The 17,673-nt window shown below is 43.4% G+C and overlaps 1 protein-coding gene across 3 annotated transcripts in view; it reads right to left on the bottom strand.

Moving 5' to 3' along the window:
- Positions 1 to 17,673, bottom strand: part of SPATA13 (spermatogenesis associated 13) — a 155,518-nt gene that overhangs the window by 27,250 nt on the left and 110,595 nt on the right. Inside the window, exons 2-3 of one of the 3 annotated variants that reach the window (XM_086613255.1) lie at positions 14,750 to 16,546; positions 1,408 to 1,770 (exon numbers count right to left, since the gene is read on the bottom strand). In XM_086613255.1, coding sequence (XP_086469381.1) covers positions 1,408 to 1,770; positions 14,750 to 16,546 — 2,160 coding nt within the window. Of the gene's footprint in view, positions 1 to 1,407; positions 1,771 to 14,749; positions 16,547 to 17,673 lie in introns of those variants that run through there. The other 2 variants (XM_086613264.1, XM_009982826.2) reach the window with 2 other exon arrangements.

The following is a 17,673-nucleotide window of genomic DNA, read 5'->3' as shown; positions in this document are numbered from 1 at the left end:
CTAGACTAAGATGGCCTAGAATTTGTAACAATAATTTTCCTCTTTTTTTTTTTCCTCCAAGTTAAGTAGTGATAAAATTAATTTTAAAATAATCCAATTATATAGGGTTCGAAACTATGGCCTTTGCCTGGGTAAAAGGTTCATTGACTTCAATTGGAGTTTTGCTTCAACACCTTGAAAAAATTCCCATTTTTTCATTAGGGAATTACAAAGAAAAAATGTACAATATACAATTAACAATGTTCATGTTCAAAATTGCTTTTCACAGTAGACTGAAAATCCTGCCATTGTTTCAGTATTTGATTTCAGTCGGGGGACTACCATAGCCATGAATGATACTGCATTGAACTTCCCAGCACGAGATTGAGTAGCATGAGAAAGATTAAGAAGATTCAAATTCCATAATAACCACTGGAATCACATTTTTTGAGGATGTAAACAGTATTTCTTTTTTCTGTTGCTTTATCAGCTTGACAATTGTCTTAGGTAGGAGTCCTCCAGCTTTTCTGGAAAGTGGAAAACACCTGATTAGTGCAGTGTTACAAAAGCCCGTAAGCCTGAAGCTCTGTAACCAACTACAAGATAGGGCCACCACTACCATCAGAACCATAAGTTCCTCTACACATCATACCCGCTCAGGACTACCTCCAGGAAAAAAGGAGCTATTTTTATCTTTCAGAAGTTTTTTACTTCTCAGTCTCTTACCTAAGCCAATAGAGATGGCAAATAAGAATGCAGATACTGCTCAAGTACTAATTCAACCACTCGCTTTTCTTAGAGGCTTCCTGCATGCCATTAGGTTAATTTAGGAGTACATAAAAAGGGTAGGGTTTTTTTCATATTCACAGTTTTCTTAGATTCTTTATTTCATTAATTCCTTTATTTATTACCAAGTTTCTAAAGCTACTTCCTTAATAGTTTTAAGTATCGTTGCTATGCCAATACCAAGATTTTGAACACCACAGCTACTGCCACAGGTTTTGAACAGGCTTTCGGAGAATTTGAAATGATCAATAAATAATGTGTTACTATCATATTGTTTGTACTCCTCTGTTCCTCAGGCCCTATACCCTGTAAGGTGACTAAACACACAGCTGCAGTACACACAAATCAGCTCTTATACATCAATATGAGACATAGCAAACGTTCCAAGAAAGAAATGAGGTTAATTTACAACACGAAAAAAGATTATCCCAAAGACAGTATCAGTTTTATTCCATGCTGTTTTGCTTTTTAACAAGACAAAGTAATTAGTGACCAGGAAAGCAGAATTGTAAGTACACAATATCAGCTTGACAAAAGGGAAGGAAGAGAAGGAAGCATCCATTCTATTTTCTAGGCTGAAGACAGAGACAAGGAAGTGAAAGGGTCTTTTGCAGTTTGCAGAGAGCACATCTCTTATCTTACTTGTGTCAGCAGACCTTCTATCTCTTCTGCCGGACCGCTTCCGTAGAAATTGACACCACCTATTACAGAGATGGGTCTTCTTTTTCGCCCTCTATGGTAGCCTACTGTATTGCTTTGGATCACAGACCCAATGGAAGCCAGTCCTGGCTGATGTTCTTCCTTCGTGCAGTCTGTCTTCTGAGACTCCACTGCAACTGCATCTTCTGGTATAGAGAAACTTCTGATCGACATTTGGCCATAGTCTGAAAGAGGTCTGGGCCGAGATCTTTTTCCAGAGCCCCATCTCCTGGGTGTGACCTTTTGTGTGTCTGTCTTTTCTTCATCCTGGGACGGGGACTTCTTCCAGTGGTCATCAGAAACAACCTTTTTAAATGTGAACAAGTCAAATAAGCCACAGAATTTTCTGACAATCATTTGTGAGCTTTTCATATGGCAGATCAACTTAACATTGCTAAAAAAAAAGTTACTATAAATACAACAAATGCAACTCACAATTCAGGAAGAGAGTAACTTTGCAAAGGAAAGACATTGTGATGCTTGTTCCGAGTAAGGTTAACACCCAACCATCAACACCTCTTAGGAAAACATGACTAATAACACTAAATACTCACCTATTACCTCAGCAGTACAGACAGGCACTATCATAAACACTGAATTCACTGAATGATGTCTTGGAAAGACAGCTCTGGCACTCACAAGACTCGTTCCTGTGCACAAGTAGGATGCTACATGTAACACCAGTAAAAAAAACTCAACCAGCATGCTGTGTTTCTAGACGTTTTACCAAGGCCTGTAGTGGCAGGACAAAGGACAATGGTTTCAAACTGTGAGAGGGTAGATTTAGGTCGAATCTAAGGAAGAAATTCTTTACAATGAAGGTGGTGAGACACTGGAACAGGCTGCCTAGAGAAACTGTGGATGTCCCATCCCTGCAAATGTTGAAGGCCAGGTTGGATGGGGCTTCGAGTAACCTGATCTAGTGAGAGATGTCCCTGTCCATGGCATTAGGCTTGGACTAGATGATCTTTAGAAGTCCCTTCCAACCCAAACCATTCTATGATTCTATGATATTCCTCTGCTTTAGCTCAATTCAGTGATGAAAACAAACAGTAAGTCTGCAGTTTGACTGCTTGCCAATCCCACATAACTGTAAGCTGATACCAAAATGAGCAGTCGCACTCTCTCCTACCACTCACTCCCACACTCTCTCTTGGGTCAGATCTAGAGATTGTGCAGCCATGTGCGAATTGGGTGAGCGAGCTCATCCAGTTTAGAAGGGAGAAGCTAGTTTTCTATACGCTCAGGGAGGTTACAGTCATACAGAGTAGAACCAGCAATACAATATTACAACACAAATACAGGAAAAAACTATGGTTTTAGAGAGGAAGCTTGGAAAACGAGTATGTCGTTCCTGTTTAACAGCACATCTGGCCCACGGAGGTTAATGCCTACAGGTATCACCACTGCACTAGTACTGCAAGTTTGGAAATAAAATAAACTCAACTGAAATACTTGTTAGAGGAACATTTTGAAGGATTTCAATGCATTTGGAGTAATACTGCTGTAAATTTTTCTAGCGAAACTCCTGCAGGTTTTATTATGAGAAAAAGTACTGCCCATGAAAGTTTATATTCACTTTTCCCTCAAACTTCCAAAGTCTCAGTATTTGCTTGGCTTTTCCTGGCTCCTCTACAAGGAACAGAAAGGGAATAGAGAGAGAAAGATAGGTATCTCTGGGCTCGGTGGCAGCTTGCATGAACGCCTGATGAACGACAAACTCCAAAGCATTGCTGAGCAACTGAACTCTGTCCCGAGTTCTCATACAAATGATGAACTAATTCTCACTTTTAAACGACAACAACAAAAAAATCAGCTTAATTCTTTATTAGGGTATCTTCAGACTACTCAAGTGCATTTCTGATGATGTTCAAAGCTAACAAGTATTCCAAAAGGAGAGGTGTCATTTTGCCTCTCTCTGGTTACACTTCATTCATCTCTTTTAGAGCAGATAAAGGCATTTCAGGTACTTCAAAGCAAACATGGAGCCCAGAGTCAGCCTTTTACAACAACACCTGTGAGAGATGACTTATCTTCTGTCACCTTTTTCTCCACCTACCGTTTTCTACCAGGCCAGTACGGCTCCGATGAGCATTTTTCAGGAGGCCACCTGATACAGTAGGCAGATTTTGCTCTTTGTTTGAAAGACAGCTTAAGATAGATTTCACTGTACGAAAGCAACTTAGCTAGTAGGCAGTTATTAAACAGTCAGCATTTTAACCTGATTACTGCAATTAAGGTATGAAAAATTATCAATGTCATACATTGCTCTACAGTCAATTATTTCACTTACAACGTGAAATTTATTCTAAATAGAGCACTTGCATAAATTCTAATTCCTACAGCATCACACCTGTCACTCAAGCATGCTTCAGCTTCTTTGCAGATTTTAGCTCAGGGCCAGTTTTAATAGTAAAAGCGACTCAGTAGAGAGGGACTCTCTGGCTGGAGCACTGACATAGCTTCAGCAAAATTGTTCCTTAAACCAGCCCCTCTGAGGCCAGAGCAACAAAATCACAGGTTAAATAAGGTTCTTACCTCAGAATCGGACACAGGTAAAGGGTCCCCACATATGCAGTGACTGAGAAAGGAGCTCACGAGAGTCATTTTATACTTTCGTTTTACAAAGTCTTGTCCATAAGAGCTACAAATGTGAGCACGCTCTCTGCGTAACCAGTCAGGCAAAGTTCATCCCATGATCCTGTACTTTTAGACGGAGGGAAGGACACGTCATCTCCTAATCTGCTTTTTACACCCTTATCTTGGGCAATAACATTTGCAAAGAGAGGACTGCTCTCCTTCTGCAGCACTCCACCTACAGTAGTGATCGAAATGGCAGCAAGATTAATCTCTGCCGTGCAATAAACAATGCTGAAGGATGTGTATTTTTAGGCTTAGCTCTATAAACTGCATCAAAGAATACTAATAAAACAGAAAACATAATCCTTTCATAGCAAAAATCAGAGGAAACCAGACTGATAACCTCACATTCCTCTAAGTGACCTACTCAAGTAGGATCTGATCAAGTGACCGCTTACTAGTAGGAATAAAATATCCAGCACATAACTCATAGGCTCCAGTATTGCGGTCCCTTAAGCAGAGGTGTGATTCTTGACATCAATTAAAAAATTCTGAAGAAATTATTTTGTTCCACCTGTCACTGGCTTTATACTGGTGTAGCACCACTGACCTCAAATGATCTTCCCTTGATTAATCCTTTATAAGTGAAAACATAAGTTCATGCCATACAGTTAGTAACATCTATAGACATGAGTAGGGATACACACGGCACTTCATATAGAACAAAAATCAAAATGTCATGCACAGACCCATACATTGTAAGTGTTGGTCAAAAATTTCAAGGAATTTCAGGATTGCTGATAAGTAAAGGTCTACGCTGAATCCACACTGGATTTTCTGAAATTCACATCTGCTAGTCGAGCAACAGCACAGGATCATCAACGCTAGCAATCAAGATTACTCATCTTGTCTTTTAGGCTGCATCCTAGGTTAAGTTTCTTCTGAGCCCACAAACACAAACAGCTCCACTTATTTATATTGATGCAAATTAATTCATTTTATGTGTTGTATTTCAATGGTTTTCCTTTTTCCTGACAGCAGTATATCTACAAATACAACCATTTAAAATGTGCATTTACTTCGATCCAGGCTACATTTTTATTTGCTATTGTTCCTATGTAATATGTCACTCTTAGAGTGGGATTCAGCTCCAGATTCCCACATTCAAATTTTGATGTCTGTAATGGACATGTCTCTATGTTAGCTAGACGTTAAAGTGTCATTGTAGCCTGTAGAAATCTGGGGTAAGATTTTGCTGCCTGAACAAAGGCACCCGGGGCCTTTGCAAACGTCCTAAGGGATCTAAAATACCTCCACAGACCATGTGTCGTGCAAATATGACACACAACCTGTGGGAGGGAACCAGTCAGGGCACCTCCAGCAGCACTGGGTGCTTATGTTCAGGCAATCAAGTTGAGCCCCCAAACAAGACCGTCAGCCCAGCCTACAGAGCACAATGGGCAGGAATCAGGTGCCAAATCTGACTGCAGGTATATGTAGGTGGTACTACAACCATGTTCCCCAGTGCCTGGTCCCCATCTCCTGCTCCAGCAAGGTGCAGCTTCCCCACAAGGTGCACTTGACAGCTATTTTTAGGTAACTGGCTCAGCTCTAGGTGCCTCTTCCAGGTGTGCCATTTAGGGTGTGCTCCCCAGGGCCTCTGAATGCACCGACCAGGCTAGAGCAGCAGCTTTCCCAGGCTGCTCCCAGGTAGACAACTACAGCACAAAGCCTGAGCCCAGCCAGACCAAACCTCTCCTTCGCCTGGGCCCAGACTGATTTCCCAATCCAGGCACAGCAGCTTCAAGGACTTGCTCATGATCTCACTCAACTTGACCTGGCACCGATACAACCCTGTTGCATTTAATGGCACGTGACTGCTGTTGGCATACCCTGTTACTCATTAATAGCAATGTAAGCAACATCGGCATCAGGTGTTTAACCACTGAAATCTTGGCTTTTATAGCCTTTGCAGCCAGATGAGAGCCAGGTTCTGCAACTATTACTCAGACTACAGTGTATATTTGATAAATTCAGCACCCAAAATTGTCTTCAGAGGGAGAACGTTGCCCAGGGAGCATGAAATCTGATCTGTACAGTACTGATAAAATGTTGCTTATATGGATGCAAGGATGCTCCATCCCTGGAGACATTCAAGGCCAGGTTGGACGAGGCCCTGAGCAACCTGATCTAGTTGGAGATATCCCTGTTCCTTGCATGGCTGTTGGACTCGATGACCTTTGAAGGTCCCTTCCAGCCCTAACCATTCTATGATTCTATGATTCTATGAAATGGCAAAAAAATTGCCAGTATCTGAAAGCGCATGGCAAGACTTTTGCTGACACAGTTATACCAACCATGAATAACCCCTTCATCCTATACCTGACCACACTTGCCACTGCAGAAAAAGCCCAAACTGCAAGTCTGACCCAAGACAGCCCACTGCTGGTCAGCTTGTTTGTGAGGGCTGATATACAGCTGTCAAAAAAACCCCAAATCAACCCTTGGGTGACTTTTTGTTAATGTGTTTATGCCAATAAACTCCCTAATGAAAATAAAATCACCGCTTTATAAACATGTTTATGCTGTGTTCATTGCTGAGGCTCCCTGGCCACTAATCTGCATTTCTACCCCCACCGTTACCTATTTTGATTTTTTAAATTTTATTTTTAAGTTCTAAATGTACTGATACAATTAATGCTTCAAAATTTATACATATAGACAAGCATGGCAGTACGAGGGGACGCTTAAATCTCCCGAAAGTTTTTCTCTACCTGGCAATCTGCTGGGAAGTGACAAGTAGGTGCCTCCTGGACAAGGCCCTTCCAGCCTTGCTGGTCTCCAGGGCAAAGAGCATCCTCCTCCCTCCCCTCTGCCAAAGCAGCAGCTCTGCCACAGGGCCACACAGGCAGGCAGCTGCTGCTGCCCATGAACCCAGGGAGCTGATGCTCAAGTGTATTTCATAGCTGGTTTTTATTAAAGCAACTTGCTCCCCCACTGCCTTTTTTATTTAGTTCCACAATAAGCTACATTGCTTCTTGTTTTATATCTCTGTATTTTTGAGCTGGCTGGCTGAAACGCAACCTCGCTTACTACAGCTGCCTTTTTCTAAGCCAGAGAAAGGAGATAATCAAAATCTAATCATGTCTTCACAAGAAATGCATACTAATTTCCAAAAGCAACTTCTGAAAAGGTGTGATAAATGAAGCAGATAATAATTAGCATTTGTGCTCTTTCGTGTAGATATCTCTGTGCTTTGATCACACAAGTACACATTTCTGTGAGCATTTAAGAGTCTACATAAAAATGTACAAACTTTCTATGCTAGCAGTGATAGCTATATGCCAGCAGTATAATTGGTTACTCTTAATTAGCTGATCTTTCTGTATAACATATTAACTGCCAAATGCTAGGAACTCAGTAGTAATATTAGAATTGATTTTTCAATTCATATAAGCTAGCAAAACCAAGGACCAAGTGATCACGACCTAGTGGTCACAAATTATTTTATCACCTTCACTTGACAGAGTAAAAGTCCGGACAACATGTCTCCACCCAGGTACATGATAAAAGGCAACCTTTGCACTTTTTCTTGTTGCTAAACAGCAGTCGGGGAGCATTAGTTGAAGTTCATTTATCATCTCTACTGAGGTCAAAAGATTGGTTTATGTTTCATGGACATGATCAATATTTTTATTTGCAAACTGTTGTGACAGACACAGAGATGATGAAACTCTGGATACAATACAGCCTCCTAGAGAAAATATATTTATTGCTTTCTTTCCAGATTTTTTAAAAAGATCTCCAAGTGTTTGAGAGCCCAATGATTCCTTATTGATCCAAAAGGCTGACAATTTCCAACAGCAATACTATCACAGCCCTAGTTATCATGGACATGATTGATTTTACTATAGAAGAAAGCACTCATTCAGTCCATGTTTGCATCTTCTATTACAAACTAACCAGAATTATTAAACTAGTCCAATTCACTTACAGGAAGAAAATTTTCATCTACTCCTTTCTAATTAAAGCAAATTGTGCTATATCCTTTTTCATTACATGTTTGCGCCTCCTCCAGCACAAGCATCTTTTCTTTTTAATTAGCCTTTGAGAAGACCCCAAGTAAATGCATTGACTATCTATGCCTAAAATACACAGCGCTATTCGACCTGTGGTCTGCAAGACAGGAGAATACGATATGTGAAACAGCTGCAAAAAAACTGTTCAAGAACATAGGCATTTACACCCATACAAACAAGCAAAGCAGAAGAAATCAAAGTAATACAACCATATTAAAAATTTAACCTAAGTTTTAGTAGCTTGGAAGTTACAAACACCATAGCAAGATAACCTGCCTTTTCTTCCCTCCCCTTGCTCCAAACTAGGTGTACCCACCGTTTAAAAATTTGAAGAAGGCTGCTTCAAATGGGGACCCCCTAAAGCAATACCACTGCACTATACTGGTATGAGCTCCTAGAACGGATGCAGGAAAAACTATGCACTGTCATAAAGTAAAATTACATTACTGTGCCTTGTAATATGGTAAAATCAATCCCCATGAGCAACACCAACTACTGTGGTAAAACAATAATTTTGGAAGTTTTAGAAATTGGAAAAAATTTATATAATTCTACTTTTGGGATTTGTTGACACCAAAGCACCTGTGGTGTTTTAACTAACAAATACACCTACAAAACCGCATTAAAAGATGAGGCTATACAGATACAACCACAAACAAAATTTGGCCATTTACTTCTAAGGCATTTTTAAGGCAGGTTAGCTTGACTTAACCTGATCCTTGAAAATCTGCTTATGGTAATCAACAAGCATAATGCTTTCCCCTCTCAGCAACATGCTGTACCAAGATTAGCGAGTTCACCTTTGTAATATCCACATCTCACAGATAAGGAGCAGACACAAAGCAGTTAAGTCATGTAAGTCACAGAGGAAGCGTAGGACTGAACTGGAAATGACAAGCGGATCTCATGACTCTCAAATCTGTTCTTCAGCCTCAAGGATTTCCTTCGTCCTCTCCTCTAACTCATTTCCAAAAGCAAATCAGCTAGTGTTCCTGACTGGCATAGGGGATTTGCAGGGAAACATATTTGCTTTGCAGAAATAATCCCATCAGTCATATAAGAATGCAAGTGTGCTAAAACCAGAAAACTGTTTAAGCTAGTTTTCTGGTGGTTGATACTTGCAGGTGCCTGGGTGATGCTCTAACGCTCTCCCTTCTTTACTTCAGTATCTGAACTGGAACAGCAAGTATGTAGTGTGTAGTAAAGGAATATTTATATCCTCCACCCGTTTCCAGAAGATGTATAGGCATTAATAATCCCTAAATAAATCTCTAAGTAATTTCTAAGTTGACTCAGAACACCCCAGACGAAGTGACAGGACTGAAAAAAAATCCATTTTCCTTTTACTTGGCAAAACAAGCAACTTTTTCCAGGTTGACTTTGCAACATCCGCTGGCGAACCTCAAAAGCCAGATCATAACTACAGGTTGAAAGTGGAACTTTGCGCTAACAAAGCAAAACATAAAAAGCCATAGGCCTTTGTGTCTCTTCAGTGCCTCTCCAGGCGACGGTCCTCTGGTTCCCTCCTCTCTCCACCCTTCCAGAGCAAAGCCTCATTGTCCCTGCCCAAGCCCAAACCCAAGCCTAAGCTCAGCCACCAGCATGGTCGCAGCAGCAGACACAAACTCTAGCTTGCGTGGGGTGGAGCTGCCTCGGATAACTCTACGCCTGCAAACTATTACTTCCTAGAGCGTGGAGTAAGGGCGAGGCTTCTGTGGTGGAGCTCAGAGTAGGAAGAGTTGAGGCTGCTGCGCTGGGTCTCCTCCAGCACCTGTCCGGTCTCCCAGCCTGCCCCAGCATCCTGCTCAGCATCCCGGTACCACGAGCAGCACAGCAGCCTCCGGATGCCAGAAAGGGGAAACGCAGGCAGCTCAGAGAAAACTCTGCAGCTGCCTCTGCTCAATTTGGAAGTTGCAACCTCCCAGTGTTGAGATGGATTTTCAGTGCTGACAACTCAACACCGTGCTCGATGTAAAAACCAAATTATCTGGCCAGAAGTGCTGTTCCGCTTTTTGGGATACTATTACTCCTGATCCCAGGGTAAGCAGCACCCGGATATTATTAAAGTGTCAGAGGAGAGCTACAGCAGACTCAAATATCAGACACTCTGGAAAGGCAGAGGAGCATAAATGCAGTAAGGAAAGAGAGCAGCTGGCCCTGGGCTAACTGCACTGGAGTCCATCCGAGCTCCCCCTTTCAGAATCCACAGACCCTTTTGTAGGGATGACAGTAACTCCTGTATTACCCTACAGATTTCACGAATGGCCAATTTTATTCAGCACTGCAGAGTTACTCAGTCTAAAATTTAACCTGATCTGGAATTGAGGTTACTGTCACTACTGCCTTGTTTTTCTTCTTCCTAGTAGAGGATACAGCAACAAATGCTCACAAGCTGTACTGAACAGCAGACAGCTCTGCTGCAGCGAGTTGGAAGAGTTTTTGCTGCGACAGGAAGATACACGTGTCCTTTGAGGGTTTCCTTCTGCATCATTGCAGTGATCAGCTCTGCAGTTTGGGTTTGTAGCGATGCACAGTGGTTTCTGGTTTAGCTCTGGGCAAGAGCTCTTGGAAAGTCACTTTCCGAGCAACTGTGAAGGGTGGAGACATTGTGTGAACGTATCCTGACTTGTGCAGAGCAGCTCAGAGAATTTAGCACAAATCCAGTGTCACTCAGTCTAACTGAAACCTCAGTCTGCCGTCAGAGATGCCACCAGAGATGCTGCTGAGAGCCTGTTACAGTTCTCTGCTGCTCTGTCCCCAGCAGACCCTGTGGCCAGCAAGACCAAAGTGCCACTGGAGTCTGGGTCCTCACTCTAAATTACAAGCCCCACAGGAGTAAATCTAGTTTAAAAAGCCCCCACTTTTTAAGTTAAGCCATCTGTGCTCAATATTCAGAGCCCAGAGAACTGTACGGGAAAGACCAGATCAACTCTGCCAACCACTGAGCACTGAGGGACCACTGGGATCAGTCAAGACCACTGACTTTCACATGGCACAAACATAAATGAGTCTTGGAGCACCTAAAATACAGTCTGCAAACAAAATGCGACTCAACCCTAATTACAGCAGAGTTACCTCTTCACTATAATTTATCTTTCACTTATAGTCATGTAGACAAGGTATTTAAGCAATAAAAAGTCTGGCATGCTGTGAAGCCAGGTGCCAGCAAGGCAGCTTAAACAGCACGTGCTCTAAAAGCTTGTGAAAGACTAGGTGAAACGTCAAATAACTTGATTTGCCTTTTTTGTAACAAATTCAGAACAGTGTTTTGTTTAGGTAGCCTTAGTGGCTGACGTGCCAGTCAGAAGCAAAGGGTTTAAGCTTCTGTTATTTACAGTGACACGGGGCTCTTCTTCAGGAAAGACTATGTGAAACAGTCTAAATACGAACGTGTACTTAATCATCTCCTGATGCTATTTAAAAGCAACATATTGAATGTAAGTCATAGTGGCATAAAGCAGAGACTGGGAAAGCATGGGCTGTCACAGACAAGCTTTGGTGACTCAAGCCTCTGCTGTCTAAGAAGTGCTGATCCATGGATCCAGGCTGCGCTTAATTAGCTCTTCCCTGGGCAGGACCAACAACCAACAAGGCCAAGCACCTCCCCTGCTCCAGTCAAAATCTTGTATTTTGGGGAAACCAGCAAAGTGACAGAAGTGACAGGCTCTCAAGCCTGAATCATATATGAAAAAAAAAACCCAAAACATCGATTCAGGTAAATGGATAGACGACCTTGTGTGAATACTGCAAAATCAGCTTTACAGCGTTGGGGAAATGCAGGGTAGAAATGTTTAGTTCCCACATTTGGGAAAACAGAGAGACGGACCATGTTCCACAGACTTCATTTGCCAAGTAATCTACTAGATGAGTAGGTAAGGCCATAAACTAGATTTGCTTCCAGCTACGGCAGCAAGTCCTGAAAGGAGAACACGTTTGAGGCTGACCACTTAGCACCTTGTAAGCTTTGTACTGAAATATACCTCCAAGCCACAGAGATTTTAGTGGCTGTACTGGAATACATACTGTCTTTACATGAAATCCATACAGAAAAGAAGATGCACAAAACATGGAAACACTGCAGACTCGTCCATCAACACAGTGTATTTAAGGTTCAAACAAAGTCTTAAAAATTTGGGATTTGCATGGCTCAGCATTACATCTCAAATGATTGTTGAGAATAAACAAAGAGCTTGACTCTCACAAGGACAACTTGCTGGGTGGGTACAGTTCTGTAAGATGGAGGTGTAAGGTAGAGTCAAAAATGAATTGTAGTCAAAAGTTCAAACCCCAATGACCTCATTGTGTGAGTATGTGGCATTCATAAAAGTGCCTGCGGGCTGAGCAAACTCCAATTAAAAAATAACCTGGTGTAAGTATCTTTGGTATCAAGGTACCTCCATGCTGAGGGAAGCACACTGTAAAGGAGGAGAAAATGAGCAATGAAACCCTCCAAAGGCAGGGAGAAACCATACCACTCTCTCTGTTTTGTAGTCACTGAGTGCCACAGCTTTAGGGTTATGTATGGGATGAGGAGCGGGTGTGGAAAAAAGAGAGGACAGAGTTTACACCCCTTGCACAGTAAGACAGAAGTAAATCCTGTCCTGCACAGCTCCTATCACAAATCCAATCCACAGCTACTGCCTCCAAAAATGTTGCTTTTTGGGATCAGAAGAGATGTCTTGATGCAGCTGCACCATTTGGGTGGCCACAGTAGTTTTGCCATACACAGAGGGCTCCAGGCAGTGCTCACAGTCCCTCGCTGCTGCCCTGGCAGTCAAGGAGTCCATCCCCCGGCCACCATTTCCTTCATCTCCTCCACGGCTCCATCCCACACCGCCGCCTGCCCTCCACACAAACCCAGAGCTGCCAATACCGCGCACTCCGTATTTTAGACAACCAAAGCAAGCACTAAAAGGCACTCGCAATTAACCTAAAATATGCTGTAATATAAAGAGAAAGTTTAAATTGCATGCTAGATAATAACAGAATGTGGTGTTAAAACTAAAACTGCAGTAACTTTTATCCACCCAATGCACACATTCATTTAAAAGCTGTACTGGTTTGTCAGGAGCCAAGGGGAGGGACAAGCTGGATTTCTCTTGGGTCATGATGGCAGATCACCACTAGATGGTAGATGAGTAACATTAACTCTACTTCCCATTTTATTCCTGAGAAATACAAGTGACATATGCCCACACTGGGGCTCTCACCTCTCCTGGCAGTGTGAAAGCATCTCCTTGCATATGTTCTTAAGGGAGAGTTTTAGAAATGATGGATGGCTGAGGCAACTCTGGGACTCCAGAAGAGAAATAACCCCCGAGCCTCAACATGTATATATACATTGGGTTTATTTTTCCAATCTTATCATAGCCGCAAGTACTGCAGTAATCAAACTTTCTCTAGCAGAAGGGCAATATTGATAAGCTCTGTAACCATTTACAGGTAAGTTGCAAAAACCATGCCAGGCTTTTAAAAGTAAGAGCTCCACAGACATTAGAAGACTTTACAGCATGAAAGGCTGAAGTTTGTGCAGCTGCACAAAGGGATTGTCTTTGTCCATCTCATATCTAAGGTATAAAATACTTCTAGTCAAACCAAGGTGGCTTAAAAGTCACGTCAGCTTTATTTTGCAAATGGTTTCCATATTCATACAGATCCAGAGGGATTTTTGCCCCGGTGCATTTTTCCCAATCCATAGCAAACCTTTTCCTGCTGCCTCAGCCTAAATAGCTCAAAACCGCGTTACTGCCCATGGCTGGGGTTGAGGTGAGCCACACTGTCTCAGACGGGTGCAGGACACGTATGACAGCTCTCCATCAACGCTGCCAAATCATTGCAACTGCTCCGGTGCCAACTCACACAGTGGTTGAGCTAAGGGCACAGAGTTATTACGTGAACTTACCTCAGAGGTGCTGCAATACATCTACCCGTCGACTGGGAGTATGAAAGCATGCATTAGATGCAGTGAAACATTGGCATGTTCATCAAAAGATGAGCAGCAATGCACTCAGCCCAGCATGTAAAGCATTGCTGTTTGAAATTTGCAGGCAAATACATATCCAAATAGTTGACCCTCAGCACAGCCATCACCGCCCAGTGAAAACATCATATACAACTGAATGCTGAAACCTCTATACTCTTATCTTTCACGCCACGCTGCTCTACAAATATTACCATGTTCTGCAAGGCTTCCAAAGGCAAAGCATTTTACACTAAATCAACACTACTTCAAAACATACAGACTCTATTCAGAGACCTTTCAGCTTGGTAAGAAACACAGCCAGACCCTGCATAGGCTGGTAAAATCTGGTAAAATCTGACGAGTCCACATGACAAGGTGGTACATCTGTGGGGTGCAATAAGCTGCCCTTGAAAACGTACAGGGAATAGTTTTGCTGCCAGAACTTTCTTTGATATTAACACACAAAGAAAAAATAATTTGACATTAGCATCCAAAGAGAATATATTAAAGGAAACAATTGCTGTCAGCATATTTTAGCAATAACAAGCTGCATTAGCTATTAGTATTCAGGTTATTTTGCATTGTTTGCATCGTTTTGCATTAATAAAGACAAAACCTGATAGATACCCACACAGCTTTTAAAGAGTTTTGCTTTCTTTCTTACCTCTTCCTTTTTCTCTTCAGGACCAGAGGCTAAATTGAGGCTCAGCTGAGAGTGGCTGCTTATGCCACTGTCTTCGTTTCCATCATCATAGCACACAGTCTGCACGGAGTCCTGGAAGCAAACAGGATTCCTGCCCAGCTTCAGCCCTGGTCCCTCGACTCTCTCCTCGCTCTCCGATGAGCTCAGTGACAACGTGCTGTGATGGTTCGGGCACTGGAAATTCATATTGCACTTGACCTGCTCTGCAGTAGGACTTTGAGGCTTTGGAGTAGTCGGCCTGACCGGAACGTGAGGGCTTTTAGCTTCATATGTAAACTGCTGGTGAGCTTTTGGTTCATCCGAGTCCGAATAAAAGACTTCATTGGGAAATGGACTAATGTCATTCAGCGTGGGTGATAAGCTATCAGAGTCTGGGATACCTGATGACGTCCTGAGGCTTTTGTCTTCAGCAACAGCTACATTCATTTCAGCCTCTTTGTCCTGAGCAACTGTGGGGCTTTGCAAACAAGGTGTTCCTGGCAAGGAAGAGTCTGGACTAGATACTGGGGAGGTGCATCTCTTTCTGTCATGATCCGTGCTGCTGGAAACCCTGCGGGAGTAATCATCATGCAGTCTGCTGTTTGACCTGGTTCTCTGGGACTGCTCGCTGGGAGAAGGAGTCGTGCTCTTAGGGCTGTCCTTCTTCCATGCAACATCTGTAACATTACTAACAAGTTTCAAAACTCGGTCAAAATCCTTTGCCCTGATAGGGCTCTTCCATCGCTTGGATCTCCTCTCAGGGTTCCCACCGGTTTTGTCTGAGTCAGCAGAAGTAACGCTCACAGTCCTCGTTGGCATCTGTTTTTCACTTGCAACCTTGAGGTCAGTGAGGTTTGAGGTGGACTTCCGCTTGAACGAGCTTTTTTTCAGAAAGTTCAAATTATCCGAACTTTTGCTTCTCCGATAAATGATCCTGTTGTTTTCAGGGTCTTTCACCAAAATTTCACAAATCTTTGGCTCTTCAATGACAGGTGATGTTGGCCTAGTACAGTTGTGATGACTCTGAACTTTACTCGTGTCTAGCAAGTTTATGCGGCCAGCGCCGTAAGCCCGCCTGATGCTGCGTGAGCGATGAGTATTCCTCAGGAAAGACTCATCGCTCTCCTCCGCATCAGAGCAGTCAGAAGCTGATCCATCCACTGCGCTCTGGAAATCACGCAGAGGCCCCGAATAGGAATACCGGTTAGTCTGAACTCTCACCACTGGCCCGTTTGAACCGTGTTTGCCTATGCCGTTCTCATTTACGATGTCCGAGCATTCCCTTGTTTGAATTCCTTGGAGAACTGAAGATTTCAACTTCTTGAAAGATCCCATTTTTCTGATGGAAGACAAAGCATTCCACGTGGACGAGTTGCCCATCAAAACCAGAGAACGCGGCCTGTCGGAGCTGGAATTAGCCCGTTTCCGAGGGGTGGTGAAAAAGCGCATGATTTTGGAAGGGCTGAGCTTATCTTCTTGCATTTCCTCCTCATGACTGGTGCTGGTGCTGTATCCCCCATTATGACTGACACAGCTAGTCTGGTTTTGGGGCTCTTTATTATCCATAACTATACAAGTAACGGTGGTGCCGTTTCCACAGCCATTCGGAAACGTTGTCATGCTCTCGATGCTGTATGCGTGGAGATGGAGGCTGGGGCAGCTCAAAGCCACACTGCTCTCTCCCCCAGCTGACCTCGCTGCCTCTCCTTCATCAGCTGCGCCTTGGTTTGTCTTGCTGTCACATCGGCTGGGTGAGCTGAGCTCCTCAGGCTGCACCGCCTGCATCAGGAAAACAAAAGTAACCGTTAGAGAAATTTCCTTACGAAGTCCCCAAGTAAAAGAAGTTTAAGCCCCAGAGTAGGAAATAAAGGCATGCACGAAATGAAGTTGTAGCTGAACAAAGGTGTGTTGCAGTGGTGAGATGTTCATAACTCCCTCAAAGTATAATTGCATTCATTAGCAATTTAAGAGACCAGAATAATTTCAATATGGACTTGTTTCTCTAATGCTTAATAAGCTAATAAATTCAGTATGACTATCACAACACTAAAAATAATCCACATACACAGAGAAACCCCCAACAGCAGCAATGCGGTCTTGCTCCTCACAGCGCTCAGCACTGAACCTCAAGACACGTGAGAAGTTTTCATCCAAAAAAATGAGTACATCCATTAAGTGCCAGCTAATCTTTAAACAGTAGGCAAAGAAGTCGAAAACACACTTACGTTTTCCTACACTTGCTGCTGTTGGAAGACACTCAACTGCCTTGTCTGTCCCCTAGCAGGTAAACCCAAGAGTTACATCAAGTCCACGGCAAAGTGTTTTTCCCTAGAAAATGAGATTCAGAAGTGCTTAATGCCAGGAGCACGCCCATGCTGTCGTGACAGTGGTATGAAAACTTGAATTTGGAAGTGACTGGGGTCTCTGTGACTGGCACATGCTGTATAAGGAATCTCCCCACGAGCGACCCCGGCCATGTGTCCCCTGCCCCAGCCAGAGGGTCTTTGCTGGGCAGGCAGGTGCTTGTGATTCCTTTGAATCACTTGCACCACCCTGCTACACAACGTCCAAAAACCACTGGGATGTCCGGTTGGAAGCTGGCACCATCTTAAAAATGAAGGTAATGGCACGTTTCTCTGCAATGGCCAGTAGCACCTTCACAAACCTGCCACTGCCGGGGGGGCGGGCGGGATTCGTCCCCTCTGAAACGAGGAGAGAAAACTCAGCTGTGCTTAAGGGAGAGGGGTAGCAACGGCCCCTTCTTTGTCTCCTTCCCACCCAAGCGGCCGCGAGGCTCCGAGGGCCAGCGGGGATGGGGAGGGGGCCGGGCGAGGCGGGGGACCGGCGGCAGAGCCCCCGCAGCCTGCGGGAGATGCAGAAGCCTGCCGGGGTCCTCCATGGCGGTG

This window comes from Tauraco erythrolophus, chromosome 1 (assembly GCF_009769465.1).
Source record: "Tauraco erythrolophus isolate bTauEry1 chromosome 1, bTauEry1.pri, whole genome shotgun sequence".
Classification (NCBI taxonomy): domain Eukaryota; kingdom Metazoa; phylum Chordata; class Aves; order Musophagiformes; family Musophagidae; genus Tauraco; species Tauraco erythrolophus.
This window is presented reverse-complemented; position numbering and strand designations above follow the sequence as displayed.